A 26,640-nucleotide genomic window follows, 5' to 3' on the forward strand; every position below is an offset into this window, starting at 1 on the left:
CTTACATTCTCTGAAATCTTACATATCTATACAATAGAATTCTTACTTAAGATGGATTACTCATTTTTTAACAAAGAAAGATAACTCTGTTTTATAGCATTGATGTTGTGAATGTTATCCAAAACCTGACACACAATATCAAATTATCTCACTTAAGGATGTACAAAAATTTCTAGAATTAAACTTTTTTTCTTAATCTGATTTTTGGGTTTATTTGACTGTAAGAAAGTAATTGATGAAGAAAAAATCATATGGTGGTGCACTTCTTTTTTTGCTACGGCCATTTGAAAGTACCCCATTTTTAATGATTTTCCCATTTTTCATTAATTTTTACCCATTTTTGGGCTAATAATTATTATGAAAAACAGTTTCACAATTAAACTTTTTTTCATACTTTCACTGAAGATGAAGTGGACCAATCTGAATAAAATTTAACTTAAAAAACTATAGGTAGGTGTTAATATAAGAAAGTTTTATAAAATTTTGTTGCTTTTTCGTGTCAAATTGACCATGCTGTAATTTTTGTAAATTTGGTATTTTTCTCTTTTTTTTAGAACAAAAAGCATATTATATAAACTTCTTTGTTATGAATGATTGAAAAAAATACATATCTTAGAATTTTGAAAAGAAAAAATTGATATGGACTGTACATATTTTTAGTAGAATCATTTCTCTTGTACACTTCACCCATTTTCTCAACATTTTGGCTGATGACACTGACCGGATTGCTTATAAAAATTGAAAATTTTATTACTCAAAAACTACCATACTTATTGTAGGTACACAATTTTTTCACATAGTTTAGTTTGATTATAATATTTTTTAAACTCATTGATATTTTCCACTTGTATCACATGTTTTGGAAATAATTCCCAAACGAGATTTCAACAAGACTGAAACGTCAGAAGAATACATCCTTAAGTCACATTATCAAATGCAATATTCATAAATAGTCTTGTATGCTAAAAACTAAATTTTGATGCATTCCCAGCAAAGAAGAGCAATAATGAATGATTATGTCTGTGTTATGTTAGAATGGACTTCTGATCACTGATGAAGAAAAATTCAGACACAACAGGTACTGGGACCATGGCCCACAACATCACACCTTTTGCCCCTTGCAAAGTCAATGACCCAAAACAATTTTGAAGGAAACCCTGAAAATGATACTGATCCAAACACAAAAAAAAACGGTGGGGCACAAAATGACATCCTTAAGATTGTAAGAAAGTTTTAATAAATTGTAATAAGGGATTAAGGAAGAGCTGCAGATACAAAATAGGTAATCCCCAAAAAAAGCAAAGGCAAATATCATGCTTAAAGTGTAAGGGAAACCCCAAAAATTATTCTGAAAAAGAAACAATATAGGTTATGCACAATAGCATTAATATTGTATTTTAAAGTAAACCTCAATAAAATGCTCCACAGGGCGCAGCTTGATACGACCGCAGAGGTCGAACCCTGAACAGTTGGGGCAAGTTTGGACACAACATTCAAGCTTGATACAGCTTTGCATTTGGATTGTGATTAAATATTTGACACAGCATAGGTTTCTGACAGAGAATGAATGTGGTCTAAGAACTTAAAAATTTTAAATTGGACATTCACCTATTATGGTCCAATATCCAAAATCTAAATACATGGTTAGATTCAGCATATCAAAGAACCCCAAGAATTCAATTTTTGATGAAATCAAACAAAGTTTAATTTTGGACCCTTTTGACCTCAATGTGGACAAAGTTGACAACGGGGCCCAAAAATCAAAAATCTAAATACATGGTTAGAATCAGCATATCAAAGAACCCCATATATTCAATTTTTGTTGAAATCAAACAAAGTTTTATTTTGGACCCCGATTTGGACCAACTTGAAAACTGGGCCCATAATCAAAAATCTAAATACATGTTTAGATTCAGCATATAAAAGAACCCTAAGAATTCAATTTTTGATAAAATCAAACTAAGTTTAATTTTGGACCCTTTGGACCATAATGTAGACCAATTTGAAAACGGAACCAAAAATTAAGAATCTAAATACACTGTTAGATTCGGCATATCAAAGAACCCCAATAATTCAATTTTTGATGAAATCAAACAAAGTTTAATTTTGGACCCTTTGGACCTCAAAATGTGGACCAACTTAAAAACGGGGCCCAAAATCCAAAAACTTAATACATGGTTAGATTCAGCATATTAAAGAACCCCAAGAATTCAAGAATAAAACCCCATTGAAATTGGTCAAGAAATAAGCAATTTATACGAAGTATCTTCTTTTGCACAATACTGTGCAATTGAATATTTCTTGCTATTGCGCAATACTGTACAATTGACAATTTCTTGCTATTGCGCAATATTGTGCTATTGGATATTTCTTGCTATTGCGCAATACTGTGCAATTGAAGATTTCTTGCTATTGCGCAATACTGTGCAATTGAAGATTTCTTGCTATTGTGCAATACTGTGCAATTGAAAATTTCTTGCTATTGCACAATACTTATTATATAATAATTTACACATCCTGTTTGGTGTGTATCTCCTACCATATCAATATTATTTGCTTTTAAATATAAATCAGAAATAACCAACTTAAAATGGAAAATTTTAAAAGAAAAAAAAAGGAAAAAAAAAAAAAAAAAAACCCAAAATTTTTTGAACCCCCTTATGATTCATCACCCCCAAACTCAATCCCAGCCTTCCCTTTGTGGTATGGTACCTTGCAGTACAATTTCAGAGAGATCCATACACTTGAACACAAGTTATTGTCTGGAAACTAGAAAAATGCTTGTTTTTTTGCCCCAAATTCCTAAACGTTTAGGGCAATTACCCCCAAACTCAAACCCAGCTTTCCCTTTGTGATATGGAACCTTGTATTTCAATTTCAGAAAGATCCATACACTTACACACAAGTTATTATCATGAAACTAGAAAAATGCTTGTTTTTTGCCCCTTTTTTGGCCCCCAATTCCTAAAATTTTGAGGCAAATACCCCCAAAATCAATCCCAGCATTCCCTTTGTGATATGGAACCTTGTGGTACAATGTCAGAGAGATCCATACACTAACACACAAGTTATGTCTGGAAGTTACAAAAATGCTTATTTTTGGCCCCTTTTTGGCCCCTTATTCCTTAATTGTTGGTACCATAACCCCCAAAATCAATCCCAACCTTTCTTTTGTGGTAATGAGCCTTATGGTAAAATTTCATGGAGATCCATTCACTTAAACTAAAGTTAGAGTGCGAAAACCAATGTGTCTTCGGACGACGCCGGACGACGACGACGACGACGACGCCAACGTCATACCAATATACGACCAAAAATTTTTTAATTTTTGCGGTCGTATAAAAATCATTTAGATGATGACAAAATTTATTGTGCAAAAGTACATCATGTGAGTAAGATACTGTGATAGTTTCACATAATTCTGTCAAGCCATTGCAGATGCAAAAGTGGGACAGAAGGATTAACAAACAAATATTACAACACCATGTACCACCCCCTTTAGAAAGCTGGGGCTATAAAAATACCTACAAAACAGCAAGTCTTTTTTTTTACTTTAGGCTTGCCATTATTTTTTTTTTGCATTTCCACATTCATATTTTGTTTTGAAATAAAAATCTTGTAAAATGCAGGACTATAGAAATATGAAAGAAGTAGAGAGATTTACTCAAATAAGTTTTCTGACACTAATTAACTTCAATATATATATCAGAGGGATTTAAGAAAAAAGTCACATGTTTTTTTTTTCGTTTTTCTGTAGAAAGTGAATATAATTATTCAATTATGTGATGAATACACTACAATTACAAACAATTGAAAACAAAATCTATAAATTGTTACTTTCTTTGAGTCCAGTAACAAATATTTGATGCATATTTAGAAAGTTGAGAAATATATCATCGACTAACCATTAGGGGTTCCTCTCAAACTGACCTAATCAGACACTTTAATGTTTAAACTAAACAAATGTTTTAAAGTCAACAGATCAAGACTGAGGGAGCAGGGCCAAATAATTTCCAAGAAAAATAGATGTGCAAACGCTTCTCAAACTGCATACCAAATATCAATGACTTACCTCAAGTTTGTGATTAGGTCATTGTAAGGGGACCGGGCACTCCCTTTAAAATGACCTAATCGCAAACTTGTAACAAATTATTGCAGCCTCCTTTGCCACCAAAAACAGCATGCTTAAGTCTCACTTTCACAACTTCATTGAGGTGAGACAAACTCAGAGGCTGATGTGAATAGACAGAAGGTAAAGGTAGATCTTATAATTCTGATAATTTTTGCCTGTCAGATTTCTCTATCTACAGTGGTTTTTAATATAATAGACAAAACTTAAATTTTAACCTATGTTCTATTTTTAGCCATGACGGCCATGTTGGTTGGTAGACAGTGTCATTGGACACAATTTGTAAACTAAATATACCAATGATGATTGTGGTCATTTAGTTTGGTTATATTTGGCACAGTAGTTTCAGAAGAGATGAAAGTTATGGGACAACGACAAACAACGGAAAGACTTCAAACGGCAGATGCCAAGATATGGCAAAAGCTCACACAAGCCTTTTGTGCCATGTGAACTAAAAATGTATACCAGAATTAGTGAGCTAAATAAATTACTTGGTTTTTTGCCCAAAAAATTATGTAAAATATCAGCTGCTGAACAAAATGTGAAGCATTGGCCAATTCACTTTGCTCAGTTGCAAGAAAGGTCCACATAATTTTTGAATTATGTTAGTAATATTTTATAATCAAAGTGCTTTACTTTATCAGTGGGAAGTAAAATTAAATTTTGTTTTTGGCATTGTATAAAGCAATTGATTCAACTACAATTATGGAAAAAAGGAAGATAACTCCAATTTTAAAGATTACTTTAACAATGACATCATTGTTATTTTTAGAACAGATATTAGATTCCTGCACCTTGTACAAGTTATGTAATTTTCTTGACAAGTATAACATTATTTTTTAACTTGAATATCTGAGCATATATTTCATTGATAAATTTCAGGAAATGTTCATGGATAGGATGTATATAATGTTATGATCAATGCACTATATTTTGAGTATCTCAAAAGTAGTGATAAAATTTGGAACTATCAAGCCAGCCACATAAGGGTTTTGATTACATTCATGCAATCTTTACCCCAATAAAAATGTGCTGAAAATCCATTATTATCAACAAATATTACACTCACTAGCCCTATTACATCATTGAGAAGTGAACTATGAGACAAAGCTCACATTCAAAACAAATTATTTGTTGCAAAATACACATGTATTTTAAATAATTAATCAATATCACAAAGATTTTTTGGCTTTTAAAAAAAGTAATTTTGACAAATTCATGTTTGATAAGTCGACTTTTTAACATATTTATTTGATAGAGGTTTGCAATACAGAGCAATTGCCTCGATATTGATCAATGTTGTCCACAGTATTACCTCCAATAGATAATCTCCAAATTGGATAAAAACCTCAAATAGTTAGATTGATTAAAGGTGTTTCCAATACTAGACCACCAGTTGCTAAGCAACTACCAGAGAGGGATTTGCACTTAGTATTAAGAATGTTAGAAAATAGTCCTGTTGAACCTACAGAACAAATGAGTTTAAAAGATTTGACTTTGAAAACTGCATTTTCAACAGCTATTACTACTTGCAGGAGATGTAGCGATCTGCAGGCACTAAGAACAGATGAAAGCTCCATGAGAAAACAAACTATAGGAATTATTATAAGACATGGCCTAGCCAAGCAGGATAGGGAGAAACATTTTGGAGTGAAAACCTTTGTACCTACATATACTGAAAATACTTCTTTAGATCCACGGAAATGTTTATACAATATTTAGATAAAACAAAACCATTGCGAAAAAAATTACAAGAAGACCAAAGAGGGAAATTAATTTTTGCTTTATGTGAACCTCACAGACCAGGTACTTCTCAAACCATTTCACACTGGATTGTTCAAATTATAAAACAAGCTTATTCTGACTCTGAATCAGGGAAACAGAAAATACATGCACATGCAACAAAAGCTAATGGCCCTACTTGGGCATTCTTTAAAGGAGCGTCATTTAATTCGATCTTATAATTTGCAGATTGGAACTCAGAATCTACCTTCAGTAGATTTTATTTGCTTGAATTAGATGTAAATGTGTTACAGAAAATAGACTAAGTTTATACTTTCGGCAAGTTGCTCAGCATGTTTCTGTTACTTATTTGAAGTGGGTGGAAGCATTTTATGTGTTTTTAACTATGAACTACATTTGAACTGATTATGAAGTTTGAAATGACTTAGAATCACAGAAGAAGTTTTCGGTTAGATGTGTTTTGTAGAAAGTCTCTTCAGGTGCGATAATTTATATAACACTCCTTCTTAGGTTCAGACTGCAATGAAATCAGCAGTAATCCTAATGTATATTCTTTGACTGGTAAGTAAAAATATATATGATATAAAATTGAGAATTTGTTTTCAAGTTCTAATTTTATGAATTATTTCTACTTAATAGTCAAATCCTACCTCATCCCCAGTTATCAATCATTTTTGTATATGGAATATTTTGTTCCCGCCGATAATCTGAGGAGGACTGACACCCGGAGGATCAAAGATAGGTAGATGTTTGAAATAATCCAGGTGTTGCGAGTTATGAGAACGTTGTAAGGGAGATAATCCTAATGCATATTCCTTGACTGGTAAGTAATGAGATGTGGTATGAGTGTTAATGAGACAACTCTCCATCGAAGTCACTAGGTATAAAAAGTTAACAATTATAGGTCAAAGTACGGCCTTCAACATATTCCTTGACTGGTAAGTAAAAATAATTCATCAAATCAGAACTTGAAAACAAATTCTCGATTTTCTATTACATTTTTGAGTGATTTCTGATTTATAATAGTTTTTCTCTACAGATGACTCTGAATAAATATGTACAGGTACAAATTATTGCAACATTATTTGTTTAGATAGGATGGGTGGTGGTTCATAAAAGAAATTTACTTCATACTGCAGGGATCTTTTACATATGTTGAAAATGACTCACTGGTTTACTTTTATAAATTTTGACTTGGATGGAGAGTTGTCTCATTGGCACTCATACCACATCTTCTTATATCTATTAACCATTATGAGGTTCAGCACAATGGGTAGAGAAAAATACTTTTCTCTGGATACTGTCTTTTGGTCATAAAAAAGCTTCTGTCCAAATTTCAGAATTCTACCTCTGAGGCAGACTGAACCTAAATGTTGACAACAACCCTGATGGAATCTAGGATCTCTAGATCTTGTTTTCAAAACAAAAAAGCTGCAGGCTTAACAAAAAGGCATCAAATGATAATGAAATATTCCAATTTCAATTGCTACTTCTTCCATTATGCTCCATGCATCATAACATACAATATTTCAATATGTAGTTTATTTTTATAATTCTACAAGTACTAAACATTTTCTTTATTAGATTCCAAATATTCTAACTCATAAAGTTTTGCCTTGTAGGTTTCAGGGCTTCTTACTCCACAGGTACATCCAATATATAAATGTCCTGATGAACACAAAGCAAGAGAATATAGATGTTCAATTCCTATGTCAAAGAGATTATGGAATGTAATTATCTGTCCACAGTTATTCAAAATATGTAATGTACCAATGTCCAGATCTGTAACAATAATACTCCCTGATACCATCGTTAATAAATTTACAGGTTTAAATGGTTTCCTTTCAGTGTTGATATGAGGATGACCGGAGTATATCTGTATGACATCTCCTCCTTGTCCTAACACCACCACTCTACCTCTCAATTCAGCATTTACCAAGTCCACTACAATAATATTGCCATGATTGGTAGTGGTTATAGAAACGGGGTATGTAAAAAATGTTTTGTTGTTACTGTCATGTTCATACTCCTTCAGATATTTCCCTTCCTCATCCATGACTATCACAACACATCTTCCTGTGGCAGGGAATACTGGTCCTGGAGACTTGGCCCCTATAATGATTCTATGATCTTTAGTTACATGTATGAAACGTGCCTTTAAAGGATGTACATTGTATACTGAATCTGTTATCTCACCAGTCTTAATGTTAAATATTTTAAGCCTTGTGTCAGAAGTTGATACAAGTATGTCTCCTGAAGGACTGACTGCCATATCAAATATCTTGATATTAAAGTTAGCTATCACTTGGACACTGGTTCCCTCTAATTTCACATGTTGCAGTACTTTTGATTGATTGTCAGATATCAATAGTGTTTGGTCAAGTAACACGTTTAGAAATCCAACCACTCTAATATCTGTAGTATACTGTTTGACAACTTTAAAACTAATTTTAGCTCCTGAATCATTTGTTTTTAGCTGACTAAATTCACTCACTAAATATTCTCCTTCATTAAAGTCGGATATAAATCCAATGTTTGACTTAAATTGTTCAATATCACAATTCAATGAAGTAATCAACTCATCAAACTTTTCAAAGAACTGACAGAAATCTTTAGAACTTTTAATTACATCTACAACATTAATCACCTTCTGATACTTTTCTTTTTCTCTGTCAATGTTTTTAATTCTCTATCAATTCCCTGATTAATTGATTGCTTTTTCTCATCTAATTCAACAAGTTTTTCAGACCACTGATCCCCATCATTCTTTGATCTATTCTCAATATTTTCTTTTGATTTATTATACATGGCATCCTCTGATTCTCTTATCTTTCTCAATTTAGATTCTGCCATAGACAGTTCACCTAGTTTTGTCACTGCATTTTTGTGACCCTCCCATAACTTTTTCTTTTTATTTAGAACTTCCTCTTCATCCACAAACTGATGTCCATTATGTACGGTCATTACACATTTCACACAGACCACTGTTTTACAAGTACTGCAATACGAGCAGCAAACCTGATTAGAATGTTTATTACAATGCACGTCACTAAAGTTAAAACTTTCTCCTGCATCTAATTCTCCAATATCCTTAATGTTTATAATTCTGTGGTCTTTAGCAATCCTGAGATGAATGATATCTTTACAAATGCTACACATTAAAAGCTGACAGTTCACACATTTCCACTGAATTGTATTTCTGCCTTGACAGAGCTGACATCCAATGGGAACCTGACTATTTGGGAATGAACCAGACGTTCCCATTTTAAAAAGATAATGTTTAAACTGTTATATCTTATAAATAAGTCCACTATCAGATTTAAAAAAAAGTATTATAGATAGTGTTGTAAGTTTGATAAATACCAAATTATCATAGGAATTCAAAAATTATAATATGTTAAAACTTATCTCACTCATTTATCACAAGAGAATTTGATGACAAGGTATATTTAAAATGAAATCAATTTAAAATCAATTAAAGAACCTTAGTGAGCGCGCTCACATACCCCACGTCCCCACATTGTCATTGGAGAAATAAAATAAGTGTAAGAAAAAAAAATTGAATCATAATTTCGTGTCAATATGCACATCTACATAGTATGTCCTTATTATCTAAAAAGTTTCATGAAATTCTGTTGTGTGGTTTCAGAGGAGTTGCGATGACAAACTGTTGCAGAAGTACATTGAAGCAAATAAGTTCAAAGGGGCGTAACTCCTAGAAAAACAAGAGTGCACACGCTGAAATGTCTCGCCTTCTTTACTAATCATTGATATTATGTTGATAGTCCTAAATATAAAGCTTTATTACAACTGTCACATAAACTTAACATTAACCAAGTAAACTAAACATTGACCAATGAACCATGAAAATGAGGTCAAGGTCAGATGAACCATGCTAGGCAGGCATGTACAGCTAACAATTCTTCCATACAACAAATATAGTTGACCTATTGCTTATAGTTTAAGAAAAACAGACGAAAACACAAAAACTTAACACTGAGCAATGAACCTTGAAAATGAGGTCAAGGTCAAATAAAACCTGCGTGACTGACATATAGATCATAAAATATTTCCATACACCAAATATAGTTGAACTATTGCATATAGTATTAGAAAAAAAGACCAAAACTCAAAAACTTAACTTTGACCACTGAACCATGAAAATGAGGTCAAGGTAAGATGACACCTGCCAGCTAGACATGTACACCTTACAATCATTCCATACACCAAATATAGCTGACCTATTGCATGCAGTATTAGAAAGAAAGACCAAAACTCAAAAACTTAACTTTGACCACTGAACCATGAAAATGAGGTCAAGGTCAGATGACACCTGCCAGCTAGACATGTACACCTTACAATTATTCCATACACCAAATATAGTAGACCTATTGCATACAGTATAAGAAAAACAGACCAAAACACAAAAACTTAACTATAACCACTGAACCATGAGAATGAGGTCAAGGTCAGATGACACCTGCCAGTTGAACATGTACACCTTACAGTCCTTCCATACACCGAATATACTAGACCTATTGCTTATAGTATCTGAGATATGGACTTGACCACGAAAACTTAACCTTGTTCACTGATCCATGAAATGAGGTCGAGGTCAAGTGAAAACTGTCTGACGGGCATGAAGACCTTGCAAGGTACGCACATACCAAATATAGTTATCCTATTACTTATAATAAGAGAGAATTTAACATTACAAAAAATCTGAACTTTTTTTTCAAGTAGTCACTGAACCATGAAAATGAGGTCAAGGACATTGGACATGTGACTGACGGAAACTTCGTAACATGAGGCATCCATATACAAAGTATGAAGCATCCAGGTCTTCCATCTTCTAAAATATAAAGCTTTTAAGAAGTTAGCTAACGCCGCCGCCGCCGCCGCCGGATCGCTATCCCTATGTCGAGCTTTCTGCGACAAAAGTCGCAGGCTCGACAAAAATTGAATCGTAATTTCCTGTTGATATGCACATCTACATAGTATGTCCTTATTATCTACAAAGTTTCATGAAATTCTGTGGTGTGGTTTCAGAGGAGTTGCGATGACAAAAGGTTGCAGTAGTATATTGGACAAATAAGTTCAAAGGGGCATAACTCCTGGGAAAAAAATTGATTCGTAAATTCCTGTTAAAAAGGTTTCATGAAATTCTGTTGTGTGGTTTCAGAGGAGTTGCGATGACAAACTGTTGCAGTAGTACATTAAAGCAAATCAGTTCAAAGGGGCGCAACTCCTAGAAAAAAATTGAATCGTAATTTCCTGTCGATATGGACATCTACATAGTATGTCCTTATTATCTACAAAGTTTCATGAAATTCTGTGGTGTGATTTCAGAGGAGTTGCGATGACAAACTGTTGCAGTAGTACATTGAAGCAAATAAGTTCAAAGGGGCGTAACTCCTAGAAAAAAAATTGAATCGTAATTTCCTGTGGATATGCACATCTACATAGTATGTCCTTATTATTTACAAAGTTTCATGAAATTCTGTGGTGTGGTTTCAGAGGAGTTGCGATGACAAAAGGTTGCAGTAGTATATTGGGCAAATAAGTTCAAAGGGGCATAACTCCTGGGAAAAAAATTGATTCTTAAATTCCTGTCGATATGCACATCTACATAGTATGTCCTTATTATCTGAAAAGGTTTCATTAAATTCTGTTGTGTGGTTTGAGAGGAGTTGCGATGACAAGAAACAGGACTGACGGACGGAAAGACGGACGTACAGATGGACGGACAGACGGACGGAGGGGTCAAAAACATTATACTGTTTGCAAAAAATTTGTGTGGGGTATAATTATGCCTAAACATTTTGCTGTACAGTATTACACTGAACAATAAAAGAAACACATGTTTTAATGAACCTAGGGTTTTCCATGGAAATGTAAAATAGAGGATGTATCACTCACCTTGCATTTAGCATAAAAAAAAGATAAAATGCAAGAAGAGTAAAATATCAATACTTTAACATGTAAACTATGCAAATTATTCAATGAATATATAAGTCAATGAACCATGACAAATTCATTTTAGTTTTTCTCTATCTTCTACAGATGCACTAAAATAACACAAAAAGAGATGGACACTTATGTGCAGCAACAACTATGGGGAGTTGTATGAATGTTGCAGCCATATTTACTTATTTGTGATGTTGATCATTCATGCTGTCTAGGTTTATCTCAATTTTCTTTATTTTCTTTATTTTCCACAAAAACACACAAATTTCTAAAAATGCATATAGGTGTCAGACCACCAATTCAAAATCCCTATCTTTTCAACCAAATTTTGCATTTTTCACAGCTTTCTTAATATTTTACTTTAAGTTTAACTTCATAGAAACCAGGTATATCCTGAATTGTATATGTATCACCTTTCTACATCCCAATTTTCAACCCATATTTAAAGTCTTCTAAGAAAGAACTGCCTTTTGGAAGACAAACTGTACTACTAAAAATAACCCCTGGTTTTCTGGAAATCTTAAATTAGTACACTATAGAGTGCATTTAATCCTCAATTTTTAATGTAAACTCATAGACAAGTAAATTTTGGCTCAAAATGGTCTAAATATATTTTTCTTTCACCAAAAGTTTCATTTCTGCAAATTTTTTGGTTAGTTTAAGTAAACACTGACATCAAAAGCACTATTTTGTGTCAGAGTAGGGCTACTTTTACATAGGTTCTAAACTGGAGGGAGTGAAGTGGTGGTCTGACACCTATAAGGAGTTGAGTAACAATTTCAGCCAAATTGATATACTTTTAGATATTGTCCTGCAGATTTTGTTGTAATTGGCTTTGAACTTTGACCTAGCTTCCATGAACTACAATTAAATTTAGATTGTTATTTTGTGTCTAGTAGCTTTTGTACTTCCTGTCAGGATGAGTCAAACCATTTGAAACTGATTTTTACTTAATTTGTTCTTCTATTGTGCTGTTTCACCACTATCCCAGGGAGGGTTGAGTGCTCACAAACATGTGTATTCTTGCAACATTATATATGTTTCAAGTTTCTGTAATTCAGTGGTTGTCTTTGATTGCTGTCATATTTGTTTATTGTTTATTGAGTCAGCATCCAGAAAATGAAAATGACTGACTGACTGTAAATCATATACCACAAACTTTAAAAGAAAAAAGCTAAATGTTGATTTCTGTAAAAGTAGAACTGTTAGCAATTCAGTACGTGAGTGTCTCTTTCAGAGGATTACCACAATATTATTACACAATTATAATGGATTTTGAAGAATGTGTTCCACAACATATTCTGAATCTGGTGGGATGGGTGGCAAGGTCAAACAGAGGTCATACTTAGTTGTCATGACACACTGATTCCTGCTATGTTGGCCTTAGCAAAGTCATGCAATAAAACTGAGACTGTATATATTTAGAGAATTAAAAATAGTCTTATGACATTAAATGCTCAAACATAATCTTCTAGGAATGGTAAGCACACTGTTGGTCATACCTTGTGTATGTGTATTACAAATAATTCTTGGAATCACAATTGTCAACTAGATAAGATAGATAAAGGATTTGGTTTTGCAGTTTTTTAAGGAGCCAACAAATTATTATTTTTTTTTTTTTTTGCATACATGGCTATTTATGAATATCCTGTTTTGATAATGTGACTTAAGTGAGATAATTTGATTTTGGTTTGAAAGAAAGCAGGAATATTTTTTGTTTGAGAAGCATTAAATGCTATAAAAAATCAAAGCGCGAAAGCGCTGTAAAGGCAGTTAATTACAGGTTGTGTGTATTTTTAGTCCAGTTATATCATTATCTTGCATAGTACAGTGTACTTATCAGAGGTGGCTTTCAGTATTTAAGATTTAGAGTTCTCTAATGATATTGAACAAGTTTTATGAATGTCATATTCTGAGCACTATATGAAGGCGTTTGTTCTCACTTGTTTATGAACTTGTGCATTATGTCCAGTTTGTACCTTTTTTATCTATGTTTATAGTCAAATTAGTTATCAAAGGTACCAGGATTATAATTTAATACGCCAGACTCGCGTTTCGTCTACATAAGACTCATCAGTGACGCTCAGATCAAAATAGTTATAAAGCCAAACAAGTACAAAGTTGAAGAGCATTGAGGACCCAAAATTCCAAAAAATTGTGCCAAATACGGCTAAGGTAATCTATTCCTTGGATAAGAAAATCCTTAGTTTTTCGAAAAATTCAAAGTTTTGTAACAGGAAGTTTATAAAAATGACCATATAATTGATATTCAAATACTGTTTAAAATAGTTAGGCATTTTCTTTTTAGTAATAAGTAAATGTTATCAACTGTATTTTATTCAACTCTGCAAATGTGGTTTGTTACTGGTAAGTATGGATGATAGTTGTTTCATTGGCAATCATAACACATCTCCTTATTTATATAATGATCTATATTCAACGACCTCAGGTACAAAAAAAATGTATGTAACTAAACTGTGATGGGAAACCTTTGACTTCTTTCTTTTATATAAACTTTTGATTTGGTACCATAGAACTATGTAGAATAAATGTACAATGCAACATGTCAACTCTTTCAATGACAATACTTTTTTAGAAACTATAACTCCAAGCAAAATTATATTTCCAAGTTTAAAGTAATTTATGAATGAAAAAAGGAGTTCTTAATTAAGAAATAAACTGATTCGCTGAGCGCAGCTGGATACACCCGCAGAGGTCCAACCCGGAACAGTTCGGGCAAAAATGGACACAATATTCAAGCTTGATACAGGTCTGTATTTGGATTGTAATTAAATATTTGACATATTATAGTTTCTGAATAAATGTAGTCAAAGAACTTGAAATCGGTTATATGAATTGAATTTATATTCAATTAAAGATTTCTTGCTGTTGTGCAATAAACTGTGCTGTTGCGCAATACTTAATAAATCTATAAATACCGTAGAAAGGCTTGTATAGTTCGCACTGGTACATAGTCCGCACCCCCTTCTCCCCACGAAATTTTAGGTAAAAAAACTTTTTGTAACTGTTAGAAAAGGTCTAATGAAACTCCGGTAATTTCAAATCCTGTGCGGTCTTTTGCGGTATTTTCTTGGAAAAACCTGTTTTCCATCATCAAACAGAAGCTGAAACTGCTTGTAAATGATTCTAGAACGCTTCATGATTGTTAAAATAAGTTTAATTCACTTAAAAAACAATTTAGAAACTTGTGTATGTTTAAACAGGAAGTTTAAAAAGCACGTGTAAAAGAAGAAATTAACCGGTGAGAGTCGAAATCCGTACATAACAGATATCACTATAATACGACTTTGAAAGTAAAACAGTTCCATCCTTTTGTAAAACAGTCTTTAATATATCTATCACATTAATGTTTGAAGGGTCTTAAGCTAATACAAACCATATTAGTCAGTATGAAACACCAAAACGGAATGAACAATAACCGATTACGTTTTGTAGTTTACAAATTCTAAGCTGGTTTACGGTTGTCTTTTTCACTATGTTTGTATCGTTTCAATCGAGCAGATACCAGTTTATTTCAACCAATGCATTGAAAAGAAACGAGAAATTTGTAATGAAAGGTTTAGTTTTTATATTTATCAGTATTAATTTGATATTGAATAGAAATAACTTATTAATATGGATGAGTTAAAATTATTAGTTTGAAAAATGATAAGAGCGCCCTCTTCAATATAAATAACAAAGATGGCGGAACGTAAACAAACCACCTCGCCCGCGAAATTGAAATTTTTCTCTTATTTCTTGCTTATTGTACTCTATAGTCCGCACCCCGTCTGGAAGGACCAATTTTGGAGAATAAAACCGCGGACTATACAAGCCTTTCTACGGTACTATAAACAAATAAAGTTAAATTTCTTCTCAATGTCATATTTGAAATTTATGAAAATCTATAGGGAGATTACATCAATAGCTATAAATAATTCACCAAAGTTTCATGCGAACTGCTTAAACATTTTTGAGTTGTTGTCCAACAACGCTGAAATGTCTCGCCTTCTTTACTAATCACTGATATTATGTTGATAGTCCTTAATATAAAGCTTTATTACAACTGTCACATGAACTTAACATTAACCAAGAAAACTAATCATTGACCAATGAACCATGAAAATGAGGTCAAGGTCAGATGAACCATGCCAGGCAGGCATGTACAGCTAACAATTCTTCCATACAACAAATATAGTTGACCTATTGCTTATAGTTTAAGAAAAACAGACCAAAACACAACTAGATACGCCCGCAGAGGTCCAACCCTGAACAGTTGGGGCAAAAATGGACACAATATTCAAGCTTGATTCAGGTCTGAATTTGGATTGTAATTAAATATTTGACATATTATAGGTTTCTGAATAAATGTAGTCAAAGATCTTGAAATTGGTTTTATGAATTGAATATGCAATTAAAGATTTCTTGCTGTTGTGCAATACTTAGTAAACCTGTTGTCAGACTATAAACAAATAAAGTTCAATTAATTCTCAATGTCATATTAGAAATTTATGAAAATAAAAAGGGAGCTTACAACAATAGATATAAACAATTCACCAAAGTTTCATGAGAATTGGTGACAGCATATTTGAGTTATCGTTCGAAAACTGGAAAATCACCCCTTTTTTTAATGAATAAAACCCCATAACTCAGAAATGTAAAATGTAAAATTAATGAAATTCTAAAGGGAGCTTACATCAATACATACAAACAATTCACCAAAGTTTCATAAGAATTGCTGAAAGCATTTTAGAGTTTTTGTCCGAAAACTGGAAAATCCCCCCTTTTTTTATGAATAAAACCCTGTAACTCGGAAACGTAAAATCTAAAATTTATTAAAATCGAAAGGGAGCTCATGTCAATAAATATAAACAATTAACCACAATTTCTTGCAAGTTGGTGAAAGCATTCTTGACTTATTGTCCGAAAACTGCAAAACCCCCCTTTTTTTAATGAATAAAACCCCATAACTCGGAAACGTCAAATCTAAATTTTATAAAAAATGGAAGGGAGCTCACGTCAATAGATATAAACAATTCACCAAAGTTTTATGCAAATTGGTAAAAACATTTTTGAGTTAATGTCCGACATGTTGACGACGGACGGACAGAGGTATACCATAATACGTCCCGTAAACGGGCGTATAAAAACTTAACAGAGCAATGAACTGTGAAAATGAGGTCAAGGTCAAATAAAACCTGTGCGACTGACATAAAGATCATAAAATATTTCCATACACCAAATATAGTTGACCTATTGCATATAGTATTAGAAAAAGACCAAAACTCAAAATCTTAACTTTGACCACTGAACCATGAAATTGAGGTCAAGGTCAAATGACACCTGCCAGCTAGACATGTACATCTTACAATCATTCCATACACCAAATATAGTAGACCTATTGCATACAGTATAAGAAAAACAGACCAAAACACATAAACTTAACTATAACCACTGAACCATGAAAATGAGGTCAAGGTCAGATGACACCTGCCAGTTGGACATGTACACTTTACAGTCCTTCCATACACCGAATATACTTGACCTATTGCTTATAGTATCTAAGATATGGACTTGACCACCAAAACTTAACCTTGTTCACTGATCCATGAAATGAGGTCGAGGTCAAGTGAAAACTGTCCGACGGGCATGAGGACCTTGCAAGGTACGCACATACCAAACATAGTTATCCTACTACTTATAATAAGAGAGAATTTAACATTACAAACAATGTTCTTTTTTTTTTCAAGTAGTCACTGAACCATGAAAATGAGGTCAAGGACATTGGACATGTGGCTGACGGAAACTTCTTAACATGAGGCATCCATATACAAAGTATGAAGCATCCAGGTCTTCCACCTTCTATTATATAAAGCTTTTAAGAAGTAAGCTAACGCCGCCGCCGCCACATCACTATCCCTATGTCGAGCTTTCTGTGACAAAAGTCGCAGGCTCGACAAAAACTGGAAAATCCCAATAAAACCCCATAAAACAGAAATGTAAAATGTAAAATCTAAAATTTATAAAATTCTAAAGGGAGCTTACGGATTGATAATTTAGTCTTAGATGCAAGATTTTTATTTCAGTTGTTAGTGGCTTTGAACTAGCTGTCAGTAACTGCAAGTACTCTCAGATCTGTACTTAGTGTCTTTTTGTTGTTTGGATGTACAACTACCCGACCACATCCACTTGTATTTGTATTTATCCATCTGATGAGTTAAGCCTCTTTCAAGTGATTTTTATAGTTCGTTCTTATATTGTACTGTTACACCACTGTCCCAGGTTAGGGGGAAGGTTGGGATCCCGCTAACATGTTTAACCCCGACACATTCTGTATGTACATGTATGTGCCTGTCCCAAGTCAGGAGCCTGTAATTCAGTGGTTGTCGTTTGTTTATGTGTTGCATATTTGTTATATTCGTTCATTTTTTGTACATAAATTAGGCCGTTAGTTCTCTTGTTTGAATTGTTTTACATTGTCATTTCGGGGCCTTTTATAGCTGACTGTGCAGTATGGGCTTTGCTCATTGTTGAAGGCCATACTGTGACCTATAGCTGTTAATTTCTGTGTCATTTGGTCTCTTGTGGAGAGTTATCTCATTGGCAATCATACCACATCTTCTTTTTTATATTTACATCAACAGATATAAACAATTCACCAAAGTCAAGGTGAGACAACAAAACTTAGTGGTAAGATCTCTGAAATTTTTTACACGGTACAAGTTTTTCTCATTGTTGGAGATTGTACGGTGACAGTAACACCTGTAACTGCTTAAACCCATTTCTTATGCACTTTAAATCGATAAACTCACTGAATATCATACCACATCTCCTTATTTTTATATGCATTACAATTTACATGTGCATGTAATTATAAATATATATATATCAGAACAAAATTCATTGCGTCACTTTTATTTATGCATCCTTTTGCACAATACAAGTTTTAAAATTACACAACATAAAACAACTAAATGTTATTTCAGATGAAAGTTTTGTTTCAGTTCCATTCATAGGATTTGTTAGAATTTTGTATGTTTTGCCAAGTCCAATAATTCGATTTATGTGCACATGTTAATTGGAGACTTTTCTATCCCGTATAAGAGTTTTGGAACTAATTCTGTTTCTTTTTTTGAAAAAAGTTAGCAAACAAATCATTAATCTTGCACATTTAAACCTTTGTCTGCCATCACACTGTCACCTGGATGGCTGGATCACATAGTTGAACTACATTTTGTATTCTACATCTTTCAACTATTTCATAGTCACTGGTAGAACCAACATATGCATTAGAGACATAGTTGACTAAACCACCAGGCGTCGAACATACAAGTATTTTCAGTGTTTCTATTTTTATATGATGAAAAGGTTGCCTGAGCTTTAGTTTTATCACGGGATATTCTGTGCTGTCAATAATAATCCAAGTCGTAGGAAACTTTAATTTGAAGTTGGATGGCGAAAAATGCCTGACTAAACCACTAGATGGCCAAGTGTTAGCCTCTCTAAACTGGTATAAAAATGCATGGCTGTGTCACGTGTCTTCATTTCAAAATTCTCTGCTGAAAACATAGACATTGATGGTGTTTGCGTAATTCCATCTTTGAAGCTCAACATTAGCTCAGCAGTTGGTGGTGGACAGTCATAAATCCTTTCTGCATTATGAATGACTTCTTCAGGAAAACCAACTTTACAATCAAAACTTTCCTCTAGATTTCTACTACATGTACAATATTCATCAAGTTTAGTTCTTTTGTTTTCACAGGAAACTGCCCTGATTTTTCTTTTTGCGGACGATTCAGTCTCTTGCTTGGTCCAGGAAAATAGGCTGGGAATGGCAGTAGACTTAGGTCTCTGTATGGTGGGTTTGCGCCCTGAAAAAGGTTATAAAACATTAGTTTTTTGATAATTAAATGAACTTCCATTAGCAATGTATACTTTGTATTACATGGCGAAATATTAACTAGATTTATTCATTACAATCTGGATAAAACTATGTTTGCCTGATTCAATGTATGTTATGTAAATCCAAAGGACAAACAATGAGAGACTTATGCAACAAACGTACATTGTTTGTACCTAAATAACTATAATATTGATGAGAGCATGTCATTGTTTTGTTCCTGTTAACATTGTCATTGATATTTTTCAAGAAAGTCTATGAGACATAGCTTATGCATTCCTGTCATTACTACATTAGCATAATTAGTGCTAAAATAATTCTCAGTATGATATACCTCTTGTAAGAAATCATTATAACTGTAGCAATCACCAAAAAATCTCAAACAGATCACATTGAATCGTAATCCAAAAAATTATGACGTCTTGAATTAACCACCCCCTTTTATTCTAAAACGATAATTGCGGTTGTAAACAGACTTTGGTTTATTCGCATGGCGATTACATATATAACTATATATTTCAAAAAGAAAATAGAGTTTTACCATGAATAGTTTCCTGCACGTAGTCTTTTTTCAGTAAAATGTGCCTTGCAAACAACAGCTGATTGAGATGGACTCCACGATGAAATCGTGTTCTCGTCCAATCTGCGTTTGGGCCATGGCGTTGATCCAACTTTTCCTTCTTTTTAAGTCATTTGGAAATGCATGTCCTCCTCTTAAATGACATCCAGGTACACAACAACAAGTACTTGGCATCGTTAATTTAAAATGTAACTGAAATAGTTGCACAGTGCAGAAACCGGAAGTTGAGGAACAGGATCGGCTACCACGGCGCCACCTATTCAGGAACGATAATTTGCTACTTTATATAACTGCGAAATAACAATAACGTTAGACGGGTTCACGTGCATAAACAGAAATGCGCTTTAAATTGTATAATATAATTAATGTTCAGTCGACTCTTAATTATTATATCAACGACTGAAATGATTTATAAACATCTAGATTGCAGATAACACTCGAAATTAACCCGAGCTCTTTCCACACGGAATTCAAATAATTCTAGTTTGTCAATCGGTTGACTGCTTATAATGCAAAATACAAATATATCAAAAGTTTTTAAAACTAACAAAACACAATGATCGTTTCTCTATTTCCCAATGTAAATGAAATGAAACAAAAAACATTTTATATCACAATAAGAAGAGGAGAGAATTCAACATTTCCGGATCTACTTGGAGCCTAATGACCCCCCACGTAGATAAGTTGGATATCGCGGAAGGAAGGATTAACCTGGCAACTAGAAAGGCATTAAAGCACTGCCTTTAATAAAATGCTCCGCAGGGCGCAGCTTGATACGACCGCAGAGGTCGAACCCTGAACAGTTGGGGCAAGTATGGACACAACATTCAAGCTTGATACAGCTCTGAATTTGGATTGTGATTAAATATTTGACACAGCATAGGTTTCTGACACAGAATGAATGTGGTCTAAGAACTTAAAAATTTTAAATTGGACATTCACCTATTATGGTCCAATATCCAAAACCTAAATACATGGTTAGATTCAGCATATCAAAGAACCCCAAGAATTCAATTTTTGATGAAATCAAACAAAGTTTAATTTTGGACCCTTTTGATCTCAATGTGGACAAAAATGATAACAGGGCCCAAAAATCAAAAATCTAAATACATGGTTAGATTCAGCATATCAAAGAACCCCATATATTCAATTTTTGTTGAAATCAAACAAAGTTTAATTTTGGACCCCGATTTGGACCAACTTGAAAACTGGGCCCATAATCAAAAATCTAAATACATGTTTAGATTCAGCATATCAAAGAACCCTAAAAATTCAATTTTTGTTAAAATCAAACTAAGTTTAATTTTGGACCCTTTGGACCTTTATGTAGACCAATTTGAAAACGGAACCAAAAATTAAGAATCTAAATACACGGTTAGATTCGGCATATCAAAGAACCCCAATAATTCAATTTTTGATGAAATCAAACAAAGTTAAATTTTGGACCCTTTGGACTTCAATGTGGACCAATTTTAAAACAGGGCCCAAAATCCAAAAACTTAATACACGGTTAGATTCAGCATATTACAGAACCCCATATATTCAATTTTTGTTGAAATCAAACAAAGTTTAATTTTGGACCCCGATTTGGACCAACTTGAAAACTGGGCCCATAATCAAAAATCTAAATACATGGTTAGATTCAGCATATCAAAGAACCCCATATATTCAATTTTTGTTGAAATCAAACAAAGTTTAATTTTGGACCCCGATTTGGACCAACTTGAAAACTGGGCCCATAATCAAAAATCTAAATACATGGTTAGATTCAGCATATCAAAGAACCCCATATATTCAATTTTTGATGAAATCAAACAAAGTTTAATTTTGGACCCTTTTGATCTCAATGTGGACAAAGTTGATAACGGGGCCCAACAATCAAAAATCTAAATACATGGTTAGATTCAGCATATCAAAGAACCCCATATATTCAATTTTTGTTGAAATCAAACAAAGTTTAATTTTGGACCCCGATTTGGACCAACTTGAAAACTGGGCCCATAATCAAAAATCTAAATACATGGTTAGATTCAGCATATCAAAGAACCCCATATATTCAATTTTTGTTGAAATCAAACAAAGTTTAATTTTGGACCCCGATTTGGACCAACTTGAAAACTGGGCCCATAATCAAAAATCTAAATACATGGTTAGATTCAGCATATCAAAGAACCCCATATATTCAATTTTTGTTGAAATCAAACTAAGTTTAATTTTGGACCCTTTGGACCTTTATGTAGACCAATTTGAAAACAGAACCAAAAATTAAGAATCTAAATACACGGTTAGATTCGGCATATCAAAGAACCCCAATAATTCAATTTTTGATGAAATCAAACAAAGTTAAATTTTGGACCCTTTGGACCTCAATGTGGACCAATTTAAAAACAGGGCCCAAAATCCAAAAACTTAATACACGTTTAGATTCAGCATATTAAAGAACCCCAAGAATTCAAGAATAAATCCCCATTGAAATTGATCAAGAAATAAGCAATTTATACGAAGTATCTTCTTTTGCACAATACTGTGCAATTGATTATTTCTTGCTATTGCGCAATACTGTACAATTGACAATTTCTTGCTATTGCGCAATATTGTGCTATTGGATATTTCTTGCTATTGCGCAATACTGTGCAATTGAAGATTTCTTGCTATTGCGCAATACTGTGCAATTGAAGATTTCTTGCTATTGCGCAATACTGTGCAATTGAAGATTTCTTGCTATTGTGCAATACTGTGCAATTGAAAATTTCTTGCTATTGCACAATACTTATTATATAATAATTTACACATCCTGTTTGGTGTGTATCTCCTACCATATCATTATTATTTGCTTTTAAATATAAATCAGAAATAACCAACTTAAAATGGAAAATTTTAAAAGAAAAAAAAAAGGAAAAAAAGAAAAAAAAAAATCCCCCCCCAAAATTTTTTGAACCCCCTTATGAATCATCACCCCCAAACTCAATCTCAGCCTTCCATTTGTGGTATGGTACCTTGCAGTACAATTTCAGAGAGATCCATACACTTGAACACAAGTTATTTGTCTGGAAACTAGAAAAATGCTTATTTTTGGCCCCTTTTTGGCCCCCAATTCCTAAACGTTTCGGGCAATTACCCCCAAACTCAATTCCAGCTTTCCCTTTGTGATATGGAACCTTGTAGTACAATTTCAGAAATATCCAAACACTTACACACAAGTTATTGTCATGAAACTAGAAAAATGCTTGTTTTTTGCCCCTTTTTTGGCCCCTAATTCCTAACATTTTGAGGCAATTACCCCCAAAATCAATCCCAGCATTCCCTGTGTGATATGGAACCTTGTGGTACAATGTCAGAGAGATCCATACACTTACACACAAGTTATTGTCTGGAAGTTACAAAAATGCTTATTGTTGGCCCCTTTTTGGCCCCTAATTCCTTAACTGTTGGTACCATAACCCCCAAAATCAATCCCAACCTTCCTTTCATGGTATTGAACCTTATGGTAAAATTTCATGGAGATCCATTCACTTAAACTAAAGTTAGAGTGCGAAAACCAATGTGTCTTCGGACGACGCCAGACGACGCCGGACGACGAAGACGACGACGACAACGACGACGACGACGACGACGACGCCAACGTCATACCAATATACGACCAAAAAATTTTCAATTTTTGCGGTCGTATAAAAACAGAGTTATCTTTCTTTGTTCAGAAAATGAGTACTCAAGCTTAAATTATAATTATATATATTTATTGTGATTGGTGTTTAACGTCACTTTCAACACTATTGTGGTGGTTAGTTTTTATTGGTGGAGGAAGCCAGAGTGCCCGGAGAGAACCATCAACCTTTAGTAGAAAAACTAACAATTAAGATTGCCCTGTGCAGGATTCGAACTGACAACCAAAGTGTTGACTGCATGGCTAGTGTTTTAATGGAAATAAAATAGAAAATACAAGGAACTATGCATTCCCAATTAGTTTTGATGCAAAGTTATCGACAACACTCATTGTTGAATCAGGTCACAGGAGTGAAATTATCAGGGTTATTTTACATTCAAAATTATCAGTTTTTATTTCACACAGTATCTCATTGAAACCAACGTTATAAAAAAGGTAAATCCTTTCACTTACTTGTATCTTTTGATTGACAAACAGTTCTTCTACAACTTTTCTGTCTCTCTCCACCAAGCCAGCATGGTGAATACCAATACCAAAGGCCAAGGTCAACTTAAGGTTGGTGTCTTTAATACCAGTGATAATGTTTTCCATCTGCAATTTAAAGACCAAGGATTTAATAATACAGATCTAGTCAATGAGTAAAAGTAATAGTTGAGATTTCAAACTTTCATCATCCTTGTGATAACATCATAAAAATCAAGTAAAATAAAGAAATTCTTTGTTTTTCATGTGAAAAGTCAAGGTCACCTAGTGACATAGAAGCTTTATATATATAGAGAGAGATAAAGGTCATCAATCTGTAGTGTGAAAGGTCAAAGACAACATGGAAACAGATACCGTAATAGTTTGAAATGATATTTTTTCAATTGTAAACAGTTAAGGTCATCATAAGATTACCATTGGATTTGAAATGTTCATAATGAATTTCAAGTTGTTTGGCATTTGAACTTTATTTTTGTATTTTTGACAAAAAACATATCACTATAACATTTATACTTCAAAGATTGTACAGTGACTAAGATTTTCTATTGACAAGTTGTCACTTCACCACACACAATTCAAACTGTGCCTACTGTATGAAATATATGGCAGTATTGATTTGCACCCATAAACAAGGAATAACATTACCTCGTTCAAAATATCTTATTTGTACAACTGTCATAATTATAAATCCATCCCTTTTATTACAACTTTTGAAAACTTCCCTTTCAAAAAAAATTCTGATTAAATTTAAAACAACAAACATTTGAAAGAGTAAGAAAACAGCAATAAACTAGATATGGACAATGTCCCCCCCCCCCCCCCCCCCCCCCCCCCCCCTTTCCCCTTTTCTTCTCTGCCATATGCATGAGTATAGTTCCATATATTTTAGATTTGACAAACAGTGATGTTGGCATACAACTTGAAATTGTTACGCTGTCTGTAAGACACAAATGATGCCCCCGCCTGACCATAGGAAATTATAAATTTAACACTATGTATGATGATGCAACTGTAGGAGGAGATAGCTGGACAATCATGATCTCTTTATGCAGCTAGTACCAAAAAAATGACTAAGTCCAACTACCTGTCATTTTTAGCATATTTAAAAGATATCAAAATCCTGTGGACATGCACACCTCCATTATGTGTTTGAACATCCTACAAAATATTAAAGCTGTATCTCCAAAGCTGTAGGAGGAGATAGCCAGAAAACCATGATCTCTTTATGCAGCTAGTACCAAAAAAATGACTAAGTCCAACTACCTGTCATTTTCAGAATATTTGAAAAAAAAATCAAAATCCTGTGGCCATGCACACCTTCATTATGTGTATGAACATCCTACAAAATATTAAAGTTGTACCTCCAAAACTGTAGGAGATAGCCGGACAAACAATGTATCCCAATCCGGATGGACGAATGGACAGACAGACGGACAGACAGGGGTAAATTAAAATGCCCCCGACATTTTGTCACGGGGGCATAATAAATCCCCTTACAGAAATGAAAAGTTTGCTGCAATATTGCAGCAATATAGCTGCAATATTGCGGCAAACAAATTTGTTTGCAAGAAGTGTTTGCAAGAAAGTTGCAGGTTGTTGCAGCTACCTGCAACATTCTCGCAATGTTACTGCAACAAAATTTGTTTGCAAGAAAATTGCAGCAAGTTTGCTGCAATGTTGCAAGAAAGAGTTTGTTTGCTAGAAAGTTGCAGGAACCTTTTCTTTTATTGTTTAAGGAATAACTATTTGCAACAACTTTGCAAGAAACGTTTCTTTAATAATGTCAGACATGATAGTTAATTTGCACCAATATTTCAAGCATTTCAAAATATAACATATGATTATTTTTTAAGATTTATGGTTCATTACACGACATGTTTCTTTGAACATTTGGTTATGGATACTTCTTATTATCTAAATTTGTTATCGTCATACTTTATTTTACTCAGAAATATCTGGAAATTTGAATAATTTATTTTTAAAAAATCTTCAAATAACAATGCTTATAAAGAATTCCTAAACTTTACATCACATTTATATGATATTTTGTAATAAGGAAAGAATTTCAAGAATACTTTGGTATTTATTTCAACAAGTTTAATCTAAATAATTGAGACATAATGATTTTTGTTCTATATGTATTATATGCCTTTTTGTCACTTTTTTGTGACATT

At 33.3% G+C, this 26,640-nt stretch overlaps 1 protein-coding gene across 2 annotated transcripts in view; it reads right to left on the bottom strand.

The window, feature by feature from the left end:
- LOC127725256 (activating signal cointegrator 1 complex subunit 3-like) overlaps positions 1-26,640 on the bottom strand; it is a 245,930-nt gene that overhangs the window by 104,863 nt on the left and 114,427 nt on the right. For both annotated transcript variants that reach the window (XM_052232125.1, XM_052232124.1), the window contains exon 32: positions 24,437-24,574. In XM_052232125.1, the coding sequence (XP_052088085.1) occupies positions 24,437-24,574 (138 nt within the window). The remainder of the gene's footprint in view (positions 1-24,436; positions 24,575-26,640) is intronic.

Source organism: Mytilus californianus, unplaced genomic scaffold (assembly GCF_021869535.1).
Source record: "Mytilus californianus isolate M0D057914Y unplaced genomic scaffold, xbMytCali1.0.p SCAF_15, whole genome shotgun sequence".
Taxonomy (NCBI): domain Eukaryota; kingdom Metazoa; phylum Mollusca; class Bivalvia; order Mytilida; family Mytilidae; genus Mytilus; species Mytilus californianus.